At 44.9% G+C, this 21782-nt stretch overlaps 2 protein-coding genes across 4 annotated transcripts in view; both read left to right on the plus strand.

The window, feature by feature from the left end:
* The window catches only part of LOC128437657 (ral guanine nucleotide dissociation stimulator), a 42806-nt gene extending 26862 nt beyond the window's left edge, over positions 1-15944 (plus strand). For all 3 annotated transcript variants that reach the window (XM_053419825.1, XM_053419823.1, XM_053419824.1), the window contains exons 2-18: positions 1543-1847; positions 2445-2519; positions 3660-3853; positions 4215-4339; positions 4566-4781; positions 4913-5016; positions 5117-5201; positions 6652-6729; positions 7048-7134; positions 7218-7250; positions 7369-7490; positions 7912-8007; positions 8111-8345; positions 8471-8545; positions 9087-9353; positions 9829-9943; positions 10566-15944. In XM_053419825.1, the coding sequence (XP_053275800.1) occupies positions 1543-1847; positions 2445-2519; positions 3660-3853; positions 4215-4339; positions 4566-4781; positions 4913-5016; positions 5117-5201; positions 6652-6729; positions 7048-7134; positions 7218-7250; positions 7369-7490; positions 7912-8007; positions 8111-8345; positions 8471-8545; positions 9087-9353; positions 9829-9943; positions 10566-10741 (2388 nt within the window). In that variant the 3' untranslated portion in view covers positions 10742-15944. The remainder of the gene's footprint in view (positions 1-1542; positions 1848-2444; positions 2520-3659; positions 3854-4214; positions 4340-4565; positions 4782-4912; positions 5017-5116; positions 5202-6651; positions 6730-7047; positions 7135-7217; positions 7251-7368; positions 7491-7911; positions 8008-8110; positions 8346-8470; positions 8546-9086; positions 9354-9828; positions 9944-10565) is intronic.
* A 464-nt stretch (positions 15945-16408) lies between these two features.
* smarcb1a (SWI/SNF related, matrix associated, actin dependent regulator of chromatin, subfamily b, member 1a) lies at positions 16409-21097 on the plus strand. The gene is made up of 9 exons (XM_053420817.1): positions 16409-16534; positions 17714-17825; positions 18018-18147; positions 18508-18645; positions 18798-18925; positions 19017-19183; positions 19296-19486; positions 20335-20466; positions 20632-21097. The coding sequence occupies exons 1-9, from the start codon at positions 16451-16453 to the stop codon at positions 20669-20671; spliced, it is 1122 nt and encodes a 373-aa protein (XP_053276792.1). The 5' UTR covers positions 16409-16450; the 3' UTR covers positions 20672-21097.
* The last annotated feature ends 685 nt before the right edge of the window (positions 21098-21782 follow it).

The following is a 21782-nucleotide window of genomic DNA, read 5'->3' on the forward strand; positions in this document are numbered from 1 at the left end:
CTGTTCAATATTTGTGTCCCAGCTCTTTTGAAACATGATCGCGAACCTTGTGGCCTCTTTTTCTTTATTCTCCTGAATGAGCCTCTCTCAGGTTTCACTTCATGTCTTTTCCCTTTCTGATCATAAAACTCAAACACAACAACACGAGCAGCTGCTGCAGATACTGTTTCTTCTCATCACGCTGGTTTTCCCACATCCACTGCCTCGTCGGACACACAACATGGAAGACCCAATGTAAGCCATCAGATCCCGACTCACACTGAGCCTTTGAAAACTGACTCTGATGACTAACGCTCCCAGGACACACAACAAGGGGCCTTGACAGATGACTGTGGCACGACCAGATTACATGCCATTCCTCCGCCAAGGCCGGCACTCGCCCCATGATTCACGCCGCTGTAGCTCGGCTATTTACGGCCGATACACTGGGCGGCTTCAGCGCTCAGCGTCGCGGTCTATTTCCCTGCAGTGACACAAACTGCTGATTGGAAGCACATGCAGTGGTGGGATGAACTTTTCTCTTCCTGTGTCACAGAGCAAGTTATTCACGACCTAAAAGTGACGCTGCTGAGTTGCATGAGACGAAGTGAGAGCAGGCAGGTTATTATTACAACTTTAATATTAACAGAGAGAGAGGCTCTTTATTTAGGAATTATTAGAAATACAAGGAGAACATTTTTATTTTTTTCAAATAATGAAAACATCAGAAATTAATTTGAATCTGTTTCTCCCTGTCTGCACTGTCATGCTGTGCCCAGTTTTATTCTAGTGCTTACACACACAAATTGATTTTCCTATTTCAAGAAATAATATTTGTTATGTTTGGTTACAAAACACAGTATCCCAGTGTTTTGAAGACAATATTCCTCCTTCTTTCTTCTCTAGAACGGATCATTGTGTGTTTCTGTTTATGCTGCAACCAGACTGAAGGCACCTAAGTCACACTCTGCGTTGCTGGTGTCTCACGTCCTCAAAATGAAATGCAAACACAATGAATGTGAACGTGCATCATCACTGTGACTTTTATTCTGCTCCGTCATCATCACTTTTGTGCTTCGTGGTTTTCTGCATCTTTGTGTAACGTAAAAAAAAAAAACGACAACAGAATTCAGTGATGGTGACACCCGGCAGCCGACAGCTCCCACTCAGGCAACGAGCTGCTTGTGTTGATTCCACGCTTGGGTACAAACAGGCTGCAGCCTGCATTGTAGTGGCAGTTCATCCAGTAAGCTCTGTTTAGCAACAAGCTATTATTGCTATGTGCATGTTTCAAAAAAAGTATGAGTCAGTCAGAGTGAAGAGAAGAGAGCAAGGTCTTGATTAGAGGGTTTTGCCCCAAAGGGAGATGTTTAACTTTACGTTCTGTACAGTAACCTAACATCTCCTCTCAGTCTTCAACTCCCTGTAATCTGCTCCACACAGATATTTAAAGAGACATTTCCACCAGGAGAAAATCGAATCCTTTGTTTTCAACCGTTTGCACTTATTCATGTAGTGTATAGAAGAGAATGTCTCACTGTCTGTCCCCTCTGTGTCTCTTAGAGCTCGACGCAGGAGATCGGCGAGGAGGCCGAGGACGACGCCATCTTCACCATCACGCTGAGGAAGGTGCAGCTTCACCAGTCGGCCAGCAAGGGGCAGCGATGGCTGGGCGTGGACACAGACTCGGCCCTGAGCCTCTACGAGACCTGCAAGGTGCGCACCATCAAGGCCGGCACGCTGGAGAGGCTGGTGGAGTACATGGTGTCGGCGTTCAGGGGCAAAGACTCCACCTACGTCACCATCTTCCTCTGCACCTACCGCTCCTTCGCCTCCACCAAGCAGGTGCTGGATCTCCTGCTCAACAGGTAAAGTGATGGCTGACCTCTCACCGGGCTGAATACATGTTATATGAGATACGCTGTTTCTCCAGAAGGAAAGAGCGAGCACAGGAATGAAAAGAATATATATACACTAGGGGAAACGTCACATAAATCCTAATTGAATCTAAATTAAATGAAACTAGCAGGAAGCTGTGAGAGTGCATACCTCCGCCAAGGCTAATGCTTGATATCACCATGTTACAGACAGTGAATCACACTTCCTGGATCTGCCCGTGTATTCCATCAGCTCCGAAATGTAATGGGTTCTTCCTCGAGTCACACGCTTCCACAGCCTTTCATGGAAGTTGAGCAGTAAGATAGGCAGGCAGGCAGACAGGCAGAAATACAGACAGACAGACAGACAGACAGACAGACAGATAAAAACATGACTTCCTAGTCGGAGGTAATAAACAACACATGACTCCTAAATGAGATCTTTCATGATGAGGGTAGCAGGAAATGCAAATCACAAAACCCTCACGTTAAAGTGGGTTTGTCTGTATCTATATGCATGTGTGAGTGAGTCTGAACACAGGTTCTTTATTTTTATTTCTTTTATTTCATTATTTCTTTTTCCTGCAGGTATGCCAAGCTCCAGAACGTGCCTGCAGCCACAGCACACAGAGTCTCCCAGGACGACTGCACAGAGCGGAGAAAGTAAGTGTGCCGCGACCTTCGGTGTCGAGCTGCCGACATTAATCAGCAGGAACCTTCACAGGGCCGAGCCTCGTCCCCCCCTCCTCTCCCTCGCCCCCCCTCCTCTCCCTCGCCCCCCCCTCCACAGGTTGAAGGGATATCAGCACAGTTTAAGGTTATTTTTCTTTCCGAGAGACACCTGTCAAGCCCTCGTCGGCTTGAGTTTGATAAACGCAGTTCGTGAACTGATAAAAATGTCATGAATCCCAGGGAGGCAAGCAGTTTGAGTTTTACTGAAACAGGACAGAAGCTTTGTTGGCATCGGTTCAGGATGTTCTTTTAATAATATTCTTTCATTTCTTAAATAGTTTAGTACAGTTCGGCTGTATTCGTGTGTGAAGACAGAGGAGTAATATATTTAATTACCTTGAACTTCTCTAGTGATTACCATAAATAAATTGTGTTATTCTGTTAATGTAGTTTGATTTACTGACAAAAATGAGTGGTTAGACTCACTGGCAAGTTTATCCTCCCATTACACCGTGCATGTGGGGAGAAGCCATTTTTTACAAGATGAACCTTGACACAAATGTCTAAACACAACTCAAAAGAAACATCAACAAGTTAAGAGCAGAGACATAAACACAGGATAAGTAGGATAAGTTTTTAACCAAATGCTGCTCCTCCATGTTTAGTGTGGGAGCAGCTCGTCCCCCTGGACACTGGAGAAGGTTCAGTTCAGAGTTTAAAAGACTTCCAGCAGAACTTTAAACTCTTTTCTCTGTTGCATCAGGAGCCAGTGAGGAGATCTGAGAGCTGCTGCTGTGTGTTGTTCATTGAATTCAGTTTCTTCTTCAATTAACATTTCTCCTATTTGTCGTAGATTTAATTGTCTTGGATACAATCGTGGGCCATGTTGTACTTTTATACTCAAGATTTGAATCGATGTGATTTTTAAAAAGCCTCGATTTGAACCCTGTGTTATTAAGGATTCTAGCATTCTAGCATTTCCACTCTCAAAGAATTTATTTAGCAGTGACAACAACACTTAAAATCAACCTAGAATGTTGCCATAGATTTATATTCCATGTTTATCTAACACGTTTCCATAATTACACCTCTAAGCTCATGTGGTTCTAACTTTGCGTCTGTGTGTTGCAGCACTGTCTCCTCCATCCTGGGCGCGTGGCTGGACCAGTACTCCGAGGACTTCTGGACTCCTCCCACCTACGACTGCCTGCACCAGCTGCTGTCCTACCTGCACCACCACTTCGCCGGCTCGGACCTGGAGCGCCGCGCCCGCAACCTGGTGGCCCACTTCCACCGCCGACAGCAGTGTGAGCCTGATCCTGATGGTACGAGGGCAGGAGAGGACAGGGACTCCAGGGCAGGGAAACACAAGCTGCATTTGATTTATCATGTTGAGAGAAAAGTGCAAAATCAAGGACAGATACTGCAGATGTAGTGTAGCTGTAGACACAGCGTCAGTTCACATGCTCCAACACGTATTAAATAGCAGCTGGGTTGTACCAGTGATAAGAACCTGTTGACAGTTCCCATCGGCTCACATGAGACGGAGCGCCGAGAGGAAAAACAAACGCCGAGGTCACAGAAAGGATGAGGTGGTGAAAGAGGAGAAGAGCAGGAGCCGAGTTGAGGTTCAGCTCAGGTTGAGACGGCGTCATGAAGATTGTTTTGTTTTTGTCGTCTCTCCAGGGGATCACATCGGCTGCCCGTTCGCCACGCAGGAGGAGAGCGGCTTCGAGGACGAGATTCCTGCTTTCAGTTTCCTGTCCTTCGACCCCATCATGGTCGCAGAGCAGTTCACGCTAATGGACGCGGTGAGACTTCCATTTGAATTAGTCTCCTTCTGCTCCTGTTTACTCCCTCTCCTCAAAATATTAAACAATTTTGACTAATTGACGAATCAACCAGTTGTTATTAACCTGGAGAAGCTCTGTCACTGTCGACCCTTTTCCCAAACTTTCCTCCTTCCTGTGGAACTTGTCTTTAAAATGAACAAAATACTGATTATTCTCATTGTGTTTCATGAATATTTCCCATCAGGACCTGTTTAAGAAGGTGGTGTCCTACCACTGTCTGGGCGGCATCTGGTCTCAGCGGGATAAGAAGGGGAAGGAGCACCTGGCTCCCACCATCAGAGCCACCGTGGCCCAGTTCAACTCCGTCACTAACTGCGTCATCACCACCTGCCTGAGCAACCCGACGCTGAAGCCCAACCAGAGAGCGCGGCTGCTGGAGCGGTGGATAGACGTGGCTCGGGTGAGCAGCCGCCCACTGCCTACTTTAAAAAATGATTTAACGAGATGGAAATTAATTGTCAGACAAAAGCAGTCGCGAGGCACAGACATGAAATATAAACCCAGTTTGTTTTGATGGTTCCTGATGTTCAGGAGTGTCGGATCCTGAAGAACTTCTCGTCGCTGCGTGCCATCCTCTCCGCCCTGCAGTGCAACGCCATCCACCGCCTGAAGAGGACCTGGGAGGAGGTGTCACGGTGGGTTGTTCTGTCTCTCCCATAGAAAAGTCCTGTTGCTTCAAAGAAACACAAAAATCTTTTCTATCTCTGTGCAAACTTTGATGTTCTTGGTCCACAGAGAAAGCTTCCGCACCTTCCGCGAGCTGTCGGAGATCTTCTCAGACGACAACAACTACTCCCTCAGCCGAGAGCTGCTGGTGAAGGTGAGTCTCAGCCTCTCGACCCAGAAGTGCTGACACATCTCGGGGGGGTCGAGAAAGAGACGTGCAGTCGCAGGAGGCCCCTCACAGCCGGGCTCATGTGGAAAGAATAACATTATTCTTAAGCAACCTCCAATAAGAAAGTGTAAAGATCAGTTTTTGAGACATAAACGTTAACCTGAATAAGGATTAAATAGTAAGATACAGTAGATGAGTGTCACAAAACGGAAAAATGGCCAGAGAGACCGAACCCAACCGGATGCTCTATAATAAAACCAATAAATCAATCTGTACGAGTTATATAACTCCTGAACAGATGGCAGCGGCTCTTCCTTGTGTCAGTCTCACAACAGCTGCAGAGGAACATCCAGAGCAACATCCTGCAGGGCAGAACGCCGTGTGCCGCGTCGCTCTGGATCCCAGCGTCCACTTATCGGGATTTATGCGTGAGCTCAATGCAAAGAGGTGTTGACGCCTCCCGAGTGTTTCTCTAGCTCCAGTTGACTCAGTGGGTGAAAGAACAGCAGGAGCCGACACACAGGAAACCAGATGCAGAATCTACAAGCTCCATAAAAAACTGCAAACTTCTTCTCTGGAGTTCTGATTATTCCCCAAAAGAAAGGAAAAGTCTAATCCCAACCGAAAGGGAGTGAAGCCACTGGTTCCTTATGAAGATATAGAAAAATATATTAAATGGCTCAATAATTTCCTATTAGGAGCTGCTCACTGAAGTTTAAACGACTGGAAACAGTTGTCGTCCTTCTCCCCTGAATATTGGCCAGGTGACGACAGAAGATGGTGAATGTGTAATCACTTATTCATTAAGCCAAGACGTTGGCTGATGTAACAGCCGGGGGGGGGGGGGGGGGGGGGGGGGGGGTTGTTCCTCTGAGGGAATCCCTGCTGACGTCACAGGGAGGGAACCTTCCGGGTGCAGGTGTAGATAACAGCAGTGATCTGTGAAACCTCCTCTGTCTCCGGCTCTATCTGTTCGGGCCAGGCGCTGGTGACTGGACTCAGTCAGCTCGAGCTGCCCGGGGGGGGGGGGGGGGGGGCTCTCTGACGTCGCTCTGAGGAATGTGCCTGGAAAAGCTCAGAGGGGGATTTTCTCCTCTCTCTTCTCTGAGGTTACACAGACGTTTTTCTCCTCCTGAACTTAAGCAACAAAGCAAAAGTGTTCTGAAGACGAGTCGGCGACACACAGACGCGTTTGTTTTTTGAAATAACACAAAATACTTCACACAGCTGAAAATGAAACAGAAGTTTGATTTAAAAGTTTTTTCTGCACCTCTAGTGCCATTAAGAATAATTTAGGAAGTGTAACAATAGGACTGATAACGTTGTGGCCTGTGTTGGAAGGTTATGAAGCCTTGCAGGTGAATTACAGGAAACTTTTATACAGGATTCTGTGACAATTGAAATCTTGATGTCTGTTACTGTTTATTTTTTTTAGGAGGGCACTTCTAAGTTTGCGACGTTGGAGATCAACCCCAAACGAGCTCAGAGGAGACACCAGCAGCAGAGAGACCTGGTGAGTCCACTGGAGACAAACAGGTTCCAGTTAACACAAATAAAAAACTCTGTCCATCAATCACCTGAAGGACTAGAGCTTTAAACATCGTTCAATTTGTACCAACCGTCGCCACCTGGTGGCAAACAAAGTCCCTGCACTTTGTTTAAATCCTGCAAAAACATGACATTTCACTGTTTGAACTTATTTCATCAGGTGTTGATTTATCAGTTTCTGTTATTTATCATGTGTTGTTTTGTTGTCTGACTTGTTTCTATCCTTTCATCACGTTTAAGTATTTTTAGTGTTCCCCTCCTCTGACTGTGTCTCTGTGAACAGGGGGTGATGCAGGGGACGATTCCCTACCTGGGGACCTTTCTGACGGACCTGGTGATGATGGACACTGCCATGAAGGACTACACTGAGGTCAGACTCCTGCCCTGCACCGAGCTGACGCCGTCATCATAACTTGTTTCTATCACTTGCTCACGTCTTTGTCTCTTTTCCAGGGTGGTCTCATCAACTTTGAGAAGAGAAGAAAGGTAAAGTAAACCTCCTCATTTTGGTTCAATGACCCAACAAACCCAGTAGAGCTCTTGACACTGTGAGGAAGGATGTTCCTAATTCCTCATCCCTGCTCTTCCTGCTCTGTGTCTACAGGAGTTTGAGGTGATCGCTCAGATCAAGCTGCTTCAGTTGGCCTCCAACAACTACAGCTTCACTCAGGACAGCCACTTCAGAGAGTGGTTCGCATGCGTGGAGAAGCTCAGCGAGGCCGAGAGGTCAGTCAGTCCGCTCACACTGTGCGTGAAGCAGGCAGCTGCTGTCACTTCTGTCTACGGGGGGGGCAGTGAGGGGTCAGCCCCTCCTTGGGCCCCGAACTGAATTCTCAACACTGATTTGTGTCGAAGGTGAAAGACGTTACTTCAAAAGGGCGATGGTGACGTCAAACTGAAGCAAATTCATTCAGGGGTCAAAATAAAAAGTAAAATAATTCAAAATGGGGACATTTGCAGCAAAGGAGATAATAAAAAAATGAAAAGATCAGTAAGATTAATAAAAATGTTAACATGAGGAAATATGAAAGATAGAAAACAATGCATACAGTGTGATAACAAACCAGTTGAAAGGGAATGACTCCTCTTTATCTTTAACATGACGTCAAATGAACCCGTTCTCCGTCCTGACTTCCTGTTCCTGCAGCTACAACCTGTCCTGTGAGATCGAGCCTCTGTCGGAGTCGGCCAGCAACACGCTCAGGGCCAAGAAGAACGGAGGAATCATGAAGCGCTGGAGCGAGTAAGTGACGCCGCCGCTCAGAAGGGACGCACACAACATCCTGCCACAGAAATCTGGAAAATAACAATATGACTCTTCCTCCCGTTGCCATCTTGTCCCTCAGCCGTCAGTTGACCGAGGCCGGCTGCAGCGGCGGCGCAGGCTCTCACTCCAAGTCCTTCGACCAGTCCCACTACAGACCGTACCAAGGAGGGGGGGGCGACAGCGGCGATGCTCTCAGCGTCACCTCCGTCAGCTCCAGTGGTTCGGACCTGGAGGACGTGAACGCCAGCTTCTTGTCCGACTCCCCTGAGGGACACGAGAGGAAGGTGAGCGAAAAGGAGGCTGCAGTGAAGTTTGTGAGTTTTTTTATATTAAATACCAGCAAACCTGACTTGTTTTTTAATTTCCTATAAGTCAGATCCATGACTGGAGATAAATCAGGTGATTCTGTTTGTTGCTGATTTCTGTTTTGTTTTTTTAGACGTCGACTCCTTCGGTGAAACTCACCGTCTCCGCTCTGGGGAGAGAAGCTCCAGCAGCAGAAACTACGTCAACGGTAACTTTATTTAAATCTGCACTATTTGCACTTTTATCATGTTCTTCTCAACTATCTACAACTGTTGGATGGTTCAGCATGAAGTTCTGCAGAGATGCTCATGGTACCTGGAGAGTCAATCCTGTGCAGTGCCACCTGCTGGTCAAAATGTCCATTTAGCGCTAATAGGCTAACAATGCAAAATGTTATATAGCAGAAATCCTCGTGGTGTTGGTGTTGTTGAAAGGATAAGTCCATTAAACCTTTAACTAACTGACAAAACATTATTATTGTGTTTCTGTCATATTGAGATATTTTGAAAGTGAATCTTTCACAGTTTTCTGATATTTTAGAGTTTGAAGAAATCCTGACTACATTAACCATCATGCAATTTGGTTTTTAAATAGACCCTCCCTGGATTTCACAACCTCGGCCTCAGTTTGTGATGCAGACTCTGTTACACACATGCTGCGTATAGACTGATGTTTTCAATGTAATATCTATTAAATACCCACAATGCACTGTAATGCTTTATCCCCCCCCCCCCCCCCCCCCCGCTCAGTTCTGGGAGTGTACGTCTCTGTCGTCTCTGGAAACGTCGGGGATGGGCTCCAGCTCCGGCTCGGCCTCCGGCTCCAGCAGCGCCTCCTCCTCCTCCGTCTCCTCCTCCACCCCGCTGTCGGCCAACCGCTCACACAAGCGCTCGGTGTCGGCCGTGTCCAACTACTCCACCCTGTCGCTGCCGCTCTACAACCAGCAGGTGGACGACTGCTGCATCATCAGGGTCAGTCTGGACGTGGAGAACGGCAACTTGTACAAGAGCATCCTGGTGAGGAAACACGGTCCTGCTACTGTGTGTGTGTGTGTGTGTCTGTGTGTGTCTGTGTCTGTGTGTGTGTGTCAGTAACAAAAACATGATCTGTTTGAAGAGTCTTCTGTCGATTTTCCATTTTTTCTCGCTGTGTTTCACTTACAAATTAAAACATTTGCTGTATTTGATGTCCTTCCATCGCTTATGGGAACATTAAATCTGGACAATATCAGGAAAAGCTGCAAAAAACTGTGATTCAAAGGAACGTTGTTGACTTTGCTAAACGCAAACAATAGATAAAAACGTCAGGACACAAATCTACTTTATGATATACTTCACGTGAGATTTTAGTTTTTTAGGAAGCGAGATTTAGAATTTGAGTGCTTTTTGTTTTTCACAGTTTTTCTAATCTAGATAATAATAATTGAAATGTGGAGGAACAGATTTGAACGTCTGTCAAACCCACTGACTTGTGTGTGTCGTTTGGATTCAGGTCACGAGTCAAGACAAGACTCCGGCCGTCATCAGGAAGGCGATGATCAAACACAACCTGGAGCGGGAGAAGTCCGAGGAGTACGAGCTGATGCAGAAAATCTCTGAGGACAAAGGTAAACACAGCGTTTCACTTCTAACCAGAGAACCTAACCCTAACCTGGTTGGTTGTTTATTATCAGTTTTAACCCCTTACTGCCTGAATTAATTTCCAATTATATAAAAAAATAATACTGGTGTATTTTGCCTGTCATAGAGATGCTAAATTAAGTGGAGATTGTTAATTTCAATATAGCATATACAATAGATATAAATTGAGGTATGAGGCAAATTAGCAACATTAGGCATAATGGGGCATAACCTTAATTTAACAAATTTTGGTATGTAGATTATTATATTGATGCTGCTTTTGCTTGAAATTGAATAACAACATATGTTTTCTGTACAATCATTGCTGTTCTATCATCACAGTATTTCAGATACACCTTAATACCTCAAAATAACTTTGATGCACAGTCCCAAGGGGCTAGTATGTATTTTTCCACTCCGACCACTAGATGGCGGCAGAGTGCTTCCAATACCTTCCTTGGTATGTGTAGTATTTGCACCATCAGGCACAATTGTCACCTCGGCGGCATTAAGACCGGAATGGGGTTTGAGGCAAATTTGCGACATTCGTCCACAAGGGGTTAACGGGCTCTTTGTCTTCCTCTCTTTCTCTCTCCTCTCGTTCTGTAGAGCTGCGGATCCCGGACAACGCCAACGTTTTCTACGCCATGAACTCCACTGCCAACTACGACTTTGTGCTGAAGAAGCGCGGCTTGGCTCGGCCGGTGCGAGCCAAGAACGTGGCCAGCTCGACGCTGCCTCGCATGAAGCAGAAGGGACTGAAAATCGCGAAGGGGATCTTCTGAGGCGACGGGCGCAGCTTTCTGTCTCCCCCCTCACCCCCCCGATCCCTCTCTGCTCGCCGCTCCTCAGAGGAAACATTTGTGTTCCGCGTCTGCCGGAGGGAAACTCCCCCGAAGTGTCTGAGTTTCGGTTTTGGACAAAGACTTGAGATCACCGAGGAGAGAAAACGACCAGGCCGCCTTTCTGCGGACGAGCAGAGGAAACGCCTTCACTCTGTGTGACCGCCGCCGCGTCCCCGGGACCCCCCGAGGATTTGAAGGGAGCGGGGGGGCGCTCGGAGGACACGCCCACGCACAAGCTGTTTCTGACGTTTGTGGGGAAACCAGCAGCTGCGTTGGAGTCGTGTGCTGCCGCTCTGTGGCTCGACTCGTCGGACGCTCTAGTTTGCGTCGGCTCGTGGAGAAGCAGATTCCTTTCATTCATTTCTGTTTACATTTGTTTACATTTTTAACATCACCTGGTCAGCTCTTAAGATTTTGTTTCCTCCCTTCGAGAGGATTTTTTTGCACCTTCACTTAAACACTTTTTAATCCCTCGACAGCCTTCACCCCGTGTTTCCCTCCGCGGTCGTCTAGTGCGCCCCCTCCTGGCCTGGAGTGTACATAAATGAACAAAACGAAGCCACGGCGGGAAAATGCAGATGTGTGTTTCAGCCGGGTGTTCGAATGTGTTTCTATTTTTTCAGGGACCTTTTATCATGAGTGTACCGCCGCCTTTTCCGTCCCGTCCCGTCCCGTCCCGTCCCCCCCCCCCCCCCGGTCCCTGATGTGGACAGTGTCTCTTGGACGGCAGCACTGAACGTTTGTCCCTCGGACGCTGGGACTCACGTCGGCATTTTCACACGAGCAGGAACCTGAGCTCTTGACCTCTGAACGCTGCCATGTTACAAAAACAAAGAAAAGAAAAGACAGGTTGAGATGGAGACAGTGTCAAAGTGCAGCCCAGTGGGCAGCAGCCATGAATCCCATGTTTCTTTGTTTGTTTTTAATGAATCGTGACCACTACAGCGAGAAGGGAAGCGTCCTCGACTGGGACCGATTCTGAGAGAAGAGCAAACGAGCTGAAAACAACAGAACGTACACACAGTGTAAATATCCATTAACACCGACTGTGCAGTATTTTCGTTTCAAATGGACCGTGACATTTTGTTTATAGACTCGTTCACACGGTATCAACACTCATTGTACATTTACAGTTTTGTGGCATCTTGCTCTGGTGCTGCTGATCATCTTTCTGAAGAGGTCGCTGCTTCCTCTGCTTCCTGACCGCCGGCCGCCATGTTGGAAGAAATGTCTCCAAAACACACAAGTCAGCAAATTGATCCGAATCCATTTTAATTCTTTTTTTGTCATTTTTCAAGTAAAAATTCTGATATTCATTGTATAGCAGATGTGAGGATTTTATACTTTTCAGTTTCTTTCTGTTTTGTACGACAAAAGACAAAAAAAATCTACAACATGAGATAAAGTCAAAATGTTAATATTTTGATTTACAATCTCATCGTTTTGAAATAACTTTTAATGTCAGAAAAAAACTGAAGAGTCTGTTTCATTACTTTAAAGTCATAATAAATATAATACATAAAATTAATAAAGTATTGATAATTGGGTTTTTTTGCTTGAAAAATTATCCAAACCATTTCCAGACAACCATTCAAAATACTTGTTGAGTGATTTGAGTGTAAGCGGCAGTGAAGGCCGGCCGACTGTGTTCACACTCGTACTCTATATGAGGTGAATCCAACCTGAGCTGTAACATCATCATCTACACAAGATATATATTACAGAATGAATAGAAACATCTTCTATCAGATAATATTGTTGTAGCTCTTCCAACATGGCGGCTCGTCCTTCATATTCACTCGTAACCACTTTCTAAATGTGCCATGACAGGCCTGTGTGTTTCAGACGCCCCAGACACGTCCTTCTGATTTATCCTCCAGGAGGTTTCACCGCGTGTCGGCTGTGGTGAGTCTCTCCTCTCTGGGCTCCGACCCTCAGCCGGTGAGGAGAAAATTGGATTTTGATGATTCGCGACTGTAGAATGAGTCTAAAATGCAGAGAAGCTCCTCAGATGGTCGAGTTTCGATGGAGACTTTGCGTCCGAGCCCAGATTAACGTTGACGATGCTTCCAAACTGCACACGAGGGAACAAACTCCCTCAGTTTGTCTGTGCTGCTCTCAAGCTGCTTCTCTTGAAGGAAAAATCCAACCTGAAAACATCTAAGCACTGTTTTAAAAAATCATCTGGGATCTGCTTTCCATTCAGATTCAGATATGTTTCATTCTCGTGGATCATTGTTGTTGTTGGGACTTGTTTTCTGTATTTTATCTGCTCGCACACAACAGTCATTTAGGAAAAGATCTGGTTTTTAATATGATCAACTAAACCCCGACTCCTCTTATTGGCTGTTCAGCTCCGCACAAACACACTGGGTGAGAACTTTGTCTGTTTTATAATGATAATGTTAATAATCATGTTTATTCGTTGAGCACTTTTCACACGGCCGAGGGAAACAAAGAAAGATCTAAATTATTATGAGAGCTGAAGGATAAACAGAAGAAGTTACACAAAATTAAAGCAAAACTCTAATTGAACCAGGATCGTCTCCTTGATAAAAGTTTGTTGAAATAAAGAAGAATTTCAAAGACGTCACTCACTTCTTCTTGGATTGAAAAGTAACTGAGGTTTAATATAATAGATGTGAGGAGGAACCATGTGAGTTCATGTTTGTATTCAGACTCCAACTCCATGTTATTCATATTAAATCCACAGCAACATTTTCACATCTCACCGAATTCTGGGAAATGTTGGAAATTGCTAATTAAGGGCAAAGTGGGTTCACACAAGAAAAACCAAAACAAAGGTTGGATTTTTCCTGGTGACTTTTTTCATTCCACAGCAACTCAGACAAAACACTCAACTCTGCCCGGAGTCCACCGGAGCCACATTCTGCCTTTTTCTTTTTTTTCTTTTTTATTGTTTTGCCTTCATGAAGTTCATAATTCATCAAACGAATGAGGCACCCCCCCCCCCAAAAAAAAGACCCTGCAGAAGCAATATGGTGGTGAGCGGCGGCAGGAGGCACTTCTCTGTCACTGTGGATGTTGTCGGTGAAATCCTTCGCTGTTGAACACTGTGACCTTTGACCCTTTCACTCCGCCTGTTGATTGGCGCGTCACGTCGAGCACTGTGAACAAACACAACTCCATCTCATTCTCCCGGTTAACGGTGTCGTGGTGAACTCAGTGACAGGCTCGGCTCTTCATGTGCCAAAAATAACAAGGAGAGAGAGAGAAGGTGGATTTAACTGACGAGTCTTCTGCCTTTCACAGTGGAAAAAAAAAACAAGTTTGAATGTTTAACTGTTGTTGCTTCTTCTTTGTTTTCTCCTCGCTGGACAAACTAAGAAAAAGGGGTTTGAACACTATGAACAATGTAACCGGGTCACGTTTCCCTTGTGGAGGATTAGAGACGTCCAGATAAACGTGAAGCAGAGATGTTTGTCAGGAGCTGAAGGTGAAGCCGTCACATTCATGAACTCTTCATGTCGGTGGTGTCTTCATCCATGAAGCAGTTTTTATTCCAAACAAACGCTGCCAGGGGGTCGATGGTGTCGAAGCTTCATCGAGAAAGACTTGATCCAAACTGTTAAACCTCTGGGATGTTTAATATTTCCTCTAAATGGTGCTCGAGACAGTTCTGCTTCTTTTGGTGGATGTTTCAGGGATAAAAAAAAACAAAAACTTTATCTTCGATTACTTCCCTCTGGATGTTATTCAGACATTTGCAGTCCGGTTTTTAAGAGCTCCTCCTCTGACTGAAGACTATCGGAGAGAATTCGTACTTTTTCTACTTGATGAGTTGAAACAGTGTCTCTCAACTGTCAACAAATTCCAAAAATGCGTCTCCACACAAACGCTCTTTTTCTAAACAACTGGACATACTGGGAATCAGAGGGGAAGTGTTAATTCGTCAGGGACTATTTTCAGTGGCAGATAAACCCACATTTGGTGTTTTAGTAATAACAACAATAATAATAAACTTGATTTATATAGCATTTGCATATAGAAATAGAAGAATGTCACATAATTTTGATACTGAAAACAGATCAAATGAATTAGGCTTTACAGGTTGGGGGGGGGGGGGTTAGTGGGTCTCTGTGTGTTCAAGGGTTAAAGAGGCGCCTGGACCAGAGTCCCTATGTGAAGTAACGCAAAACGAGTAAAAATAAACACAAAGACACACAAAGTGACTGAAGAGGGACACAACATTTCTCTAAAGACTTTCAGAACGACAGCAAAGACAAGACAAGTTCCCTTTCGTACACAGCAGAGATTGGTGGGGGGGGGGGGGGGGGGGGCATTGTCCCATAATTGGTCCGTGCCAGCGAATATTTGGGGCAACAAAACTCTGTGTGTGTGTGTGGTGATGAAGAACCATGTGACCATGTGACACAGTGTAGCTCGCTGACGTCTTTTTAATTGTCACTGGAAACAATGGAGATACACACACACACACACACACACACACACACACTCACATATAACTATTTCTATATATAATATCTGTTGGTTTGACTTTACATGAGATCTGTTGATAATAATGGGGAAATCGGGCCTGACCAGTTTCTCCAACATAACTTGGAGCCAGCATCAGATCTTTTTTTTCCCGGCCTGTTTGTTTGGAGCAAAACCTTTCCCCTGATAAACCGATGCTATGGGGGGGGGGGGGGTCTGTGTGTCGTCTCGTGTTGACATGACGTACCTTTTGTGATTTGACCTGATTCTGTGCGAGTTTGAACAAAAAAAATTAAAATAAAAAAAAGCTGTGTTAACAAGAAGATGATAAAAAAAAAAAAAAAGAAGTGGAAACCAGCCTGCGTGGTGTGTCTGACTTTATTTCTCTTTTTGGGTTCTGTTCCCCTGAACTGTGCTCGGGTGCCATTTTCCATTTTAACAAAGGGTTTTGAACTTTTTCTAACTGCAGTCTCTTCTTTCATTTACGTTTCCTAACTTTCCCAAGAAAACTAAACCTGTGGAGAAAAAAACAAACCTGTCCTTAAGTATCCCTTTGTTTATTTATTGATTTGTATATAGAGATTTTTTTTGTTTTTTTTTGCATTGTACATTCTCTCCTTTCTTGGTTATAGATTAATATATTCATGTATATACGAATAAACATTAAGTTTCTGAAGGTAAAAAAGAGAGTTATTTCTTCTTTTGTCTTTTTCCCTGTGATAATCTGTCTCTGCTGCGAGTTTCGTGAATATGTTTTATTGATTTCAATTCGACATGAGGTCATTTTCTACTGTTTTAATAAGAACAGGACAAACATTCACAGACAAAAGATGAGGGGAAACATTTTAATCTTTAATATTAATGAGGAGAACACACACAGCTAAGAAGAGATAAAAAAAATTAACTTTAAATGTAAACGTTTTTTTCCCTTAAGTAAAAGTACAAATACCCTTAAAAATACTCAACTACAAGTAAAACTCCTCTATTTTAAACAATATTTAAGTAAAATGATATCAATTCAAAAAGAATTATATTATTACATGATCATATCAAAAAGGTATTTAATCATTTTTGTTTAAGTAAAATAAATACAACTGATAATGATCCTTGGCGTGTCGCTGCTCTGACGTCATTTCCGCGCGACGGGCCGCGCCTGCGCAGTGGCACAGATCTTTGTTGTTTGGTGTCAACATGGCGCTCAGCAAGACGTTCGGACAGAAACCGGTGAAGTTCCAGCTGGAGGAGGATGGAGACTTCTTCATGATCGGATCGGAGGTTGGTCACTTGTTTAGAAACCCGTCATCTCACCGACTGGATCGTCCGAGCGGGGATTCGTGGGTTTTCTCGCCCAGTCAGTCGCTCCGCTAGCAGTTAGCCGACGATGCTAACAGAGACGCACGAACACTCATTCATTTGTTTTTCCATTCACTGGATCTTTTGGCTCGTGTGTGAATCCAGAGGCGGAAACACGCGTTCAACTAAAGGATCGTTCAACGGGATCCAGGTTTAACCCGCCGGGGGTTCTTCCTCTCCTCGCACGTCCCCCCCGGGTTTCTCCAGCCTAGCCTAGCTTAGCTTAGCATCACTTAGCTCCGCAGATAACGGCGTTTGCACAGCGCGGATCACAACACAAGCTGCTTCCTCTCCTCTGAACTGCGAATCCGAGACTCTCACGCGCGTTTTGAATCCACGATGCGATGTTTCCCTGACGTGACTTTTCTTCCCTCGTGTTAAATACTCACGTTAGTCTCAATATAAACCACTTTCCCCACAAAGCAGTCAAGGAAATGGCTGCTGCAGTTCACCACAAGTCAAGATCTTGTCTTCAGATGCTTTCTGCTGAACCCACACATTATCAGTCAGCTGATCATATGCACAATAGGAAAGATAGATATATATATGTAGTTAAATAGAGAGATGGATGGATAAATGTATATGATTTATTGTTTCCATGTAAATCCAGTAGCTTCAAACACACGAACATGTGAATTTCTCACTGACGCACATCAGCGATGAAACATCAGTTTGTTCAACGATCCAGAGAAAGATATTTTCTGTATTAACTATATTCAATGTTTGCTTGTTTTGCAGTGTGAAATTGTATCAACGTTTTCTGATTGCAGCCTTTTCCAATGTAGTATTTCCTGATTTTCTTTCACGTATATCATTGTAAACAGAATATGTTTGATATTTGGACTTTTGGTCAAATAAAAAAAAAAACTTGAAGATGTCATTTTCCACGTTTCCGAACCATTAACAAATTCATCGACCACTTTACTAATTGGACAACAACTCTTCCTCCGTGTTCCAAATCACGACAGTTCGTTATAACTCTTTATATCTGGAGTTGTTGTGGTTCGGGGACCAAATCCACAATTCTCCTCTCACATCCCCTGATGAGCTTTAAATGATCTGCTTCAACGAATCATCTTGTGTCTCTGTGTTTGTCCTCAGGTGGGAAACTACCTCCGCATGTTCAGAGGCTCCCTGTATAAAAGATATCCGTCGTTATGGAGGAAACTGGCATCGGTAGAAGAACGGAAGAAAATAGTGGAGTCGTCTCACGGTCAGTGGAGTGGGGGTTGTGTCCAGCTTTAAATCTCCACCATTATAAACGTCCTCCTTTATCACAGGTGTCTTTTGTCAGAGAATGTTAAAAATAATCTTTCATTATGGAGGTAAAAGTTTGAAATCCTGTGGCTGAGCCCTCCCACCAGTCAGAGGCTGTTTTCTCTGACTCGTCTCTCTCTTCTTTCAGATCATGGTTACACTCAGCTGGCGACCAGCGTGACTCTGCTGAAGGCCTCCGAGGTCGAGGAGATCCTCGAAGGCAACGATGAGAAGTACAAAGCCATTTCCATCAGCACGGAGCCCCCGGCCTACCTCAGGTAACATCTCAGTTTGTCTCTAAAGTGACTGTTGATCGGTTATTTAAATGAAACGTAGCTTTCACTACAGAGGGGTTGGATCTAGTCTAACAGAGTTAAATGTCTACTAACTCTCTGAACCTGTAAAAACTTTATATGAAGGTTTGTAAAGAATCAGCTGGTATCTGAAATTCAATCTGGTTTATATAAAGCAGCATCGTTCAGGTCAACAATGTGAAGGTAAAGGAAAACTGTGGAAACCCTAGGTCTTGCATTAATATCTGTGTTATTAATCTGTGGTGTTAGAGTTTCATGTTTTCATTTTGGGACAGTTTGAAGTGAACAGAGTTAAGACGCGTCCTCATGTGTTTGTGTCCCCAGGGAACAGAAGGCGAAGAGGAACAGTCAGTGGGTTCCCACGCTGCCCAACAGCTCTCACCACCTGGACGCCGTGCCCTGCTCCACCACCATCAACCGCAGCCGACTGGGCCGCGACAAGAAGAGGACCTTCCCACTGTGGTGAGTGACAGGAACCAGCTCCGGCTGCTGGGGCCACGAAGGTCCCTACTATATTAAACGCATGTTCAATTCCTCACAGCTTGGACAATGGTGTGTAACCTCCGACAGGTGGCGTACGTTTGAACTTGTTGTCCTCTGTCTTTCTTGATCAGCTTTGACGACCATGACCCAGCTGTGATCCACGAGAACGCCACTCAGTCCGAGGTCCTGGTTCCGATCCGCCTGGACATGGAGATCGAGGGGCAGAAGCTCCGAGATGCTTTCACCTGGAACATGAACGGTAACCACATCGCTTTCTCTGAACTCAGAAGATTTTCGTGCCTCAAAAGAGACAGAACCCCGTTAATTTCCGATGCTTTTGAACATTTCAGAGAAGCTCATGACGCCCGAGATGTTTGCTGAGATCCTGTGCGATGACCTGGACCTCAACCCGCTGGCCTTCGTCCCGGCCATCGCCTCGGCCATCCGACAGCAGATTGAGTCTTACCCAACCGACAGCATCCTGGAGGAGCAGTCGGACCAGAGGGTCATCATCAAGGTGCTGCTCCGCTCTGCCAGTAGCTCACACTGCTGGTTTTAATGGTCTCATCCCACACTGTCCCCAGACTAACGCTCCTAATGCCGACTGACACATCTCCTTTATCTTACAGCTCAACATCCATGTAGGCAACATCTCTCTGGTGGACCAGTTCGAGTGGGACATGTCCGAGAGGGAGAACTCTCCGGAGAAGTTTGCCCTGAAGCTTTGCTCCGAGCTCGGCTTGGGGGGGGAGTTCGTCACCACCATCGCCTACAGCATCCGAGGTCAGCTGAGCTGGCACCAGAGGACCTACGCCTTCAGGTACCATCTCCCACTGAGCCACTTTCAAGTCCTGTTTGACCTCCAGACATCTCCAGCACAAAGTCCAGCTGTGTGTTGATGTGTTGTCCTCCACTGTCTGTCTCATTATCGTCTCTCCGCTCTATACTGAATGAAATATATTGGTTTAATGTGATGTACATAAAGGGAAACAAATCGTGTCCTCACTGTGTCCCGGTAAACCAATCGAAAACTTGTAGTTGTAAACTCTTCTGAGATTCAGTCTGTGCCTGTAAATCTGTTCAATAATCACATTCAATGAATCAGTTATTTTTTACGATGAGTTATTTCAGCCTGGAGGTTAGTGTCATAAATAAATACTTGTCGGTCTTATTGTCCCGTCCGTGTGCGACTGGAGTTGAAAGGTCGTTCCAGAACACTGCTGTGTGTAACGTGTGTCTCATTACAAACAGGCTGCGGCTCAACAACATGTTTGTCGGATCCCAGCTCTGTAAACAACAAGTTTTCTTTTATTCATTTTATCACACGCGTTGTTTTTCTTTCTCATCTCGTGCTTTGTTTCCACTGAGCTGAGACGTTTGTTAAAAACATCAGCAAAGTCAACAACCTGATTTTCTTTCATGACGCACACTTTTCAGATCATAACAACATATGATACATGTTCCAGTTATATGTCAAAATATTTAAGTTTTAGTTATGGAGAATATGTCCAATGTCTTTGAAGCTTCAAGTACAATGTGTTTGTTTCTGGATTCACTCAGTGGAGGAATCTTCTCTACAAATGCAGGAACTTCGAGATCCAGCAGGAGGCAGTGTTGCTGTTGTGTTCTGCTACTCAGCCATGTTTGTCTGGTGTTTTGTGTTTTCAGTGAGAACCCCCTCCCCACAGTGGAGATAGCCATTAGAAACACAGGCGACGCTGACCAGTGGTGCCCCCTGCTGGAGACCCTGACAGACGCCGAGATGGAGAAGAAGATCAGAGACCAGGACAGAAACACGAGGTGAGTGTCGGGCCCGGCCTCTCGGGAAAAGATATGAATTCATCTCATTTAACATTTGAATCCATTTGAATGGAAACAAAACTGTTCTGCAGCTTCATCGTTTGTTGTAGTTGTTGAATATGTTCCGGTTGTTTTCTTGACACTCTTCTCTCGTCTGCTTCACAGGCGAATGAGGCGACTGGCGAACACGGCACCTGCTTGGTAGACGAGGCTGCCCCCCCCCCCCCCACACCCCCCACGCCCCTACAAGAACGGTGCCTCGCCTGGTTGAGGTTTGACTGTCACGGTTCCCAACAGAAGCAACAAAGATGTCCCTCCATCATGCACTGGATGTCTTTCCTGCTCGGCCCGCCGTTCTCCATGTCGCTTTTTATTCTTGTTATTATTGATATTTTGTCGTCTTGGACGAAACCCCCGGTAGAAACAAACCTCCCTCCATCATGTTTTCCTCCCGACCCTCAGCGTGGAGAAGCTGCTGCCTCACTTTGACCACTGACTCTCTTTTTCCTGATCAGAGGGAGAAACATCACAACTACAACAACCAGTCTCAGATAATATATTGTTATGTTGTACTTGTTGTCTTTTTGTACATTTTAATAATTCTTACAAAATAAAAAAAACTGAAAACTTGTCTTCCTGTCTGGTGCTGTTGTGAGTCGTTTATAGTTCCACAGAATGTGAGTTTACTGACATCATCATGTAGAAGTGCTGAGTTTGAATTATAACTTAAACACCGATGTAGCAGGTGACACATTAACTCAACTGCAGCTAAACAACATTCATTCTGTCTGAGTTGTTTAAATAAACAGAGAATGGAAAAGGAAATATAATATTACATTTTCTTCTGGTAACTGATGGCAGCAAATAATCCTCATCTCCTGACGCCAGTGGAAGTAACTGGTGACACTTCTTCAATGTAATAAAACACAGATAACACAATACTGCTCGTGTGGTGTCATCCATGTGTCTGTATAAATATATAAATGTGTGTGTGTTTTAACTTAATAAATGTATATATTGATTTAAAAATATATATATTCACAAACTTTATAGAAGACAAGAAAATGGATGAATATATACATATATTTATGTTATATAATTTGAATCAATGTTGGCTTCTGATTTTCTGCGTAGATCAAACTGGTGGCGCATGAGTTACACGGATGTTCCATGATTAGCACACGCGTGGGTCTCAAGCAGTGAGGGGGGGGGGCAGCAGTCACGTCAGACCAGTCAAGGTGCTTTTATAATTTGCTTTGATTTATTTCATCTCTCTCATATTGATGCGTACCAGTGTTGAAGGTGTTAAATAGCAG

The sequence above is a fragment of the Pleuronectes platessa genome, chromosome 4, assembly GCF_947347685.1.
Source record: "Pleuronectes platessa chromosome 4, fPlePla1.1, whole genome shotgun sequence".
NCBI lineage: Eukaryota > Metazoa > Chordata > Actinopteri > Pleuronectiformes > Pleuronectidae > Pleuronectes > Pleuronectes platessa.